The sequence below is a fragment of the Ruditapes philippinarum genome, unplaced genomic scaffold, assembly GCF_026571515.1.
Source record: "Ruditapes philippinarum isolate M1 unplaced genomic scaffold, ASM2657151v2 ctg3984_1_1_1_1, whole genome shotgun sequence".
NCBI classification, from domain to species: domain Eukaryota; kingdom Metazoa; phylum Mollusca; class Bivalvia; order Venerida; family Veneridae; genus Ruditapes; species Ruditapes philippinarum.
The window spans coordinates 1-5,354 of NW_026865246.1; the positions used below are offsets into that span (position 1 = coordinate 1).

Sequence of the window (5,354 nt, forward strand, 5' to 3'; positions counted from 1 at the left end):
TACTCAAAATATTTATTTTACTTTAAAAAGAGATTGTATGGCAATTTTAAGCTTTTTCAAATATCTAAATTTACTATATTATATCTTCAATTTTAGTGTTTACAGGTTAAAGATACTTTGCATTTCTAGAGTTTTTAATTAAAGTAATTATTTGTAATGAAATCTCGCACATGTCTAACACCAGCAGCATCCTCCTCTTCAGACTGAATCTCCTCTTCCTCGATAGGGTCTCCTTGCATTGGCTCCTTCAAGTGAAATGCTATGTTGTGAAGAACACCACATGCATTGATCACCTTAATTACTCTTTCTGGATGCATTCTGATCTCACTATGAAGAACAGCAAATCTTCTTTTCCACCAGCCAAAACATCTTTCAATTACAGCTCTCGTCTTTGTATGTGCCTGATTGTACTTATTTTGTGATCTGAAATATTTGATAATATTCTGAGATTGACTGAATGACTTATATAGAGAGCTGATGTACTGGCAGCTGAGTCGGTGTTCAAATTTATGGTTATTGTTTCAGTAAAATATTTTTAACTTGAACTTCTTTATTGAAAGTTTACTTCAAATAGAATTTACTTATCATCATTCAAATCACATGTGATAAGGTTCATAACTCTAGCACAAAAGTATTCCAGAATAATTACTTCCCCTTATGATTCTTTATTTTTAACTTAAATATTCTGTGATAACCATTTTCTCACATGGACAGCGTTGTCTATAATTTGGCAAACAACATAGAGGATATTGAATGAGTGTAGGTTAAATACTATATTTATTGAACGAGTTCAATAAAATCATATTATGCGCGCCTCTGGCGAGCATAATATTGTTTTATTCAACGAGTTCAATAAATTTAGTATTGAATCTACACGAATATAATATTATATTTATCACATATATAAAATAAGAACGGTAACTTGTTAAAAAGAGTCATTTTTCTTTGACGCGCCTATAGTGTAACACTAACATTAGCGCGCTTTAAGGCTATGTTTATAGCGCAAATGACGTGACGTCAAAGTGTTATTACACTAGTGTAATATTGTCTAGTGTAATATCGTTTTTATTAAATGGCTTTATTACACTCCTGTGCCGCGGTTTATGTGATAAATATATTTCTAGAATTATCACACCATTGAACGTTAAACAAAATAACACACAAGATAAAAAAAGTATGTTGAATTAATTTTTTTAAATTTTGACCCTTAATTAAATGACATTATTTTCAAGGTCAAATTATTTAGATTGCTTGATTTTTCATAATTAATTTTGGTCATTTCATTGTGGATTTGATGCATTCTTGAACAAAAGAACACTTATGAAATAACAATTAATTTAAATGTGTCCTTGACTTTTGAATGAGATTGACTATCAATTTCAGAAATGAAATTTAAATTATTTTTTTTCCACAAAATTAGAGATCCTAGCAGTGTTCTTAACTACATAATTCTTACAATGTTTTTGACTTTAAAAGTAAAAAAAAAATGTTGAGAATGGCCTTGCCTTGAGTTGGCCCTTGAATTAACATGTTACTAATGGTATATACTTACATGTTAGACGGTCTGGCATATGGTGTCACAAGGTATTTCCCGCATGCATACCCACTGTCTCCTAATAAAACCCCATCAATATCAAAACCTCTATGCTCACTCTCCATTTTTGCAGCAAGATCTGATGTTCTAAGTATGAAGCTGTCATGGCAGCTTCCTGGCCATTTTGCAAGTAAATTCAGAAATTTACCTTTAAAAAAGAAAGGGATAATATCATAATGCTGTAATGTGTGTATACAGTACATGTAAGAAAAAAAAACAAGTATGAACATCAATAAATATATAGACCACTTTAAATAGAGATAAGATAGATGTAGCTATGGTTATTTTCCTAACATAAACTATGTTTCATGTGAATTGTCTTAATTATGCTGTGAGTTATTTTTGTTCTGTAAACTGTATATAATTTTTTGTCCATTATCGACATTGCGAGGTATTTTTCAATTATTGTATATTTTGGAAAAGTGAATATGATTGGATGAGAGAGATGTCAATGTTCTACATTAAAGATAATTTTTATTTCCAAAGGCATTTCGAGTTAGAACTTACTATTTGTGCAGTTAAGGTTCACTCGAGTTCAGACCACTAATGTCTAAAATAGATTTTTGCACTTACAACCTTAATTTATTGTCATAATTATACCTCCACAAACAAAGTTTAGGGGGGTATATAGGAGTCAGCTGGTCGGTCAGTCGGTCCGTCGGTCGGTCCACATCATGGTTTCCGGACGATAACTAGAGTTTGGAATGAGGTAATGTTATCAAACTTAGCATATAGCAACCTTATGTGGAAAGTCCGGTTGGTATTGCATTTGGACCCTCTGGGGTCAAGGTCACCGTTTCAAAAAATATAAAAATGGTTTCCGGACAATAACTAGAGTTAGGAATGAGATATTATTATCAAACTTGGCGTATAGCAAGCTTATATGAAGACCTAGGTTGGTATTGCATTTGGACCCCCTAGGGTCAAGGTCACCGTTACAGTGTTACTTAAAATAGAAAAATGGTTTCCGGACAATAAGTAGAGTTAGGAATGAGATATTGTAATCAACCTTGTAATCAACCAAGTTTATTTTAAGACCCCAGTTGCGATTACAATTAATTGAAATATTTTTTTTGTACACAGTTTATAGTTTGTGTTCAAATTTTTCTTCGGACTACCTTTTTTTCAAAAGTTGCAGGTGGGGGTATTAATCACCTTCAGTGATAGGTCTAGTTATTACTGTTCTATTTAGAAGGAACAAAACTTGGATAGTTTTCACATTAAAATTAAATTAATCCATTTATTATTTACTAGTAATTATAAAGATTTGGAAATGTTGATGAAATAAATAACTTTCATTTTTCCGTATTTTCACTGTAAAAATTTATGTTTCATTGCAGTGAAACATATTTTTCGTATTTTCATTGGTGTAGGATCATAATTTTGGGAACTGCATGATTTTAAAGCAACATTCTATTGGAAAAGAGGCCTTAAAATAGGCTTTGTTGTATGAAGTGAAAAATCACTTTCAAGGATGCTTAAATAGTTAAAAGGGACTCCACTGATGTTTAAAAGCCTAAAACATAACATTTGAATTTCTTACATAAATGAGCTAGGCACATAAAACAGAAATATATGCAAAGATATTAAAGAAATTTACTTTGAAATAAATTGAAAATCGTATTTTTATGCTTTTCTTAGCCTGATTTAAGTGAAAAGCATTTAAACGCTTTTCATTTTGGGTCATTTTTATACAATTTGAATAATTATCATGGAAAAACGGAAGTGCGTGAATGATCTGAAATTTTGCACAAAGATTAGTAATCTAAGCCTACATCAAATGCTACATTTATCTTGAAAAAATATTTCCAGTCCCTTCATGTCAAAAAACCTCAGTCGAGTCCCTTTAAGACATTTGCTCATACACATTTATTTTTTGGCCTTTACTAATTGATGGTAGAGTTTGTTAATGACAAGAATTTTGGCCAGAGGCCTCTGTTTTGACAAAAACTTGTTCTTGTTTGTTTTATATATTGTTATTTACAGCAATACAATTCGGAACCTGAATATTGAGTTGTCTTATATAAAAGTACTGCAGTCATGATTTTCTCTTTTTAGATTGAGTGTGAGAATGTATTTTTAGCTCAACTGTCAGAAGGGGTGGGGCATTGTTTTTCCCTACATGTGTATAGTAAGAACTTAAAAAATCTCATTAAATCTAGAGCTAAGATATTCATCAAAAACATCTTCAAATGGGTGTCTACCAAATTTGTTCAAATAAAAGCCCCTGGGTTAAAATTGACCCCGCCCGGCGGGGGGGGGGGTATATACAGGTTAGCAATTTCAGGGCCATGATGGCCCTCTTGTTTTCATCTTGTATAATACTGTAGATGACTTTTAAATCATACGGAATTTTAAAATTCTATATAGTATATATATTGAAAAAGTTAACTATATGCAGTTATTTAAAAGGAAAATACATATATATTGAAATAATAAATGCAACTTAAAACTGAGATGACGAGTAAAAGAATAGAAGGGGATCAATTTTAAAAGGTTTCAAACTAAAAGAAGTAATATACCTCTGTGGTCACACACAGCTTGAACATTGATGGAATGGAACCCCTTCCTGTTAATGTAATTGTTCTCATACTCTGATGGTCCCTGTATACGGACATGGGTGCAATCAATCGCACCCATCACACCAGGAAACCCGGCAATTCCAAAAAAACCATCTCTAATCTCCCTCCTCTCACTATCGCTTGGCCAGCAAATGTATGCTGGGCCAATTCGGCACAATGCATCTGACACATCTCTTACTGTCCTTGAAACTGTAGATATATCATATCCTAGAGCATCACCCACAACTCTCAGGTGACTACCGCTGGCAAAATAGCGTAAAGCTATTTGAACCTGCGTTTGCACACTCAGCGCTCTATTTCTCTGTGTCTCCCGGCGTAAAAACGGATCAAGAATCTTTGATATATAATCAATGCCTTCAGGAGAGAAACGGAACCGTTGCATAATTTCATCTTCCGTATAATCATACGATTTAAATCGAAAAACTCGCTTTTTCCTCTGGTTCACATTGTATAGAAGGTCAAAGGCAGCCATATTTAACCACTGGTTAAGCGCGTTATCCGGTGGTCATAGGACTGGTTAAAGTTAACCACTGGATAAGGCATTTTATCCGTTGGATAAGTTTTGAGCAACAGAATTTATCCAACGGACAAAATTTAACCAGCGGATAATGAATTTAACCACTGGTTAACACTAACCAATGTTTTGAACAACCGGGTCCTGTTTGCTGAATTTAATATCAAAAATGTTGCAATTAATTAGTAACTAAATCTTATATGCGTATGTTAACTAGGATTAAAACTAATTAATCTTCGGCGTAAAGCATGTAGAAATCTGGGGCACAGTCTAAAACGCGGACGCCTTAAGCGGACAATATAAACATATAGGGAAAACGCTGACGATATAGACAAAGAGGAAAAAAGCGGACGATATAGATATATAGTGTAAAATGACTGAGCATAGTTAAAATTCATATTAAAGGCTAATAATTGGCTTTTATAAAGTAATATGTGAAAGACATTAGTTAGAAGCAGTAGTAATTGTAAGGTGTAATTATTATAATAATTAAAAAAGACTTAAGTTTATTTATTTGTTCAAATTCTTAAATTTAGGTTTTTTATTTGTTCATGTTAATTGACTTAATAACTTTTAATTAAACAGTACAAAACATGCAACAGTCACGTGTGGAAAACTGAATAAGGGCACAAGAAATAAGTTTGAATATATTTGAACACTTTGC

The 5,354-nt window shown here is 32.5% G+C and overlaps 1 protein-coding gene across 1 annotated transcript; it reads right to left on the reverse strand.

The window, feature by feature from the left end:
• Positions 1-113: 113 nt before the first annotated feature.
• On the reverse strand, positions 114-4,831 carry LOC132728333 (putative nuclease HARBI1). Its single transcript, XM_060713984.1, has 3 exons — positions 4,117-4,831; positions 1,553-1,742; positions 114-423 (listed from the first exon to the last, which is right to left on the reverse strand). Exons 1-3 carry the CDS (start codon positions 4,646-4,648, stop codon positions 135-137), a joined length of 1,011 nt encoding a protein of 336 aa, XP_060569967.1. The 5' UTR covers positions 4,649-4,831; the 3' UTR covers positions 114-134.
• Positions 4,832-5,354: the final 523 nt, after the last annotated feature.

Coding starts and splice junctions, on each gene's coding strand:
- LOC132728333 (XM_060713984.1), bottom strand. CDS start 4,648: ATGGCTGCCTTTGACCTTCTATACAATGTGAACCAGAGGAAAAAGCGA. Junction 1,743..4,116: donor AGCTGTGTGTGACCACAGAG/GTATATTACTTC, acceptor TCTTTTTTAAAG/GTAAATTTCTGAATTTACTT. Junction 424..1,552: donor TATGCCAGACCGTCTAACAT/GTAAGTATATAC, acceptor CAAATATTTCAG/ATCACAAAATAAGTACAATC.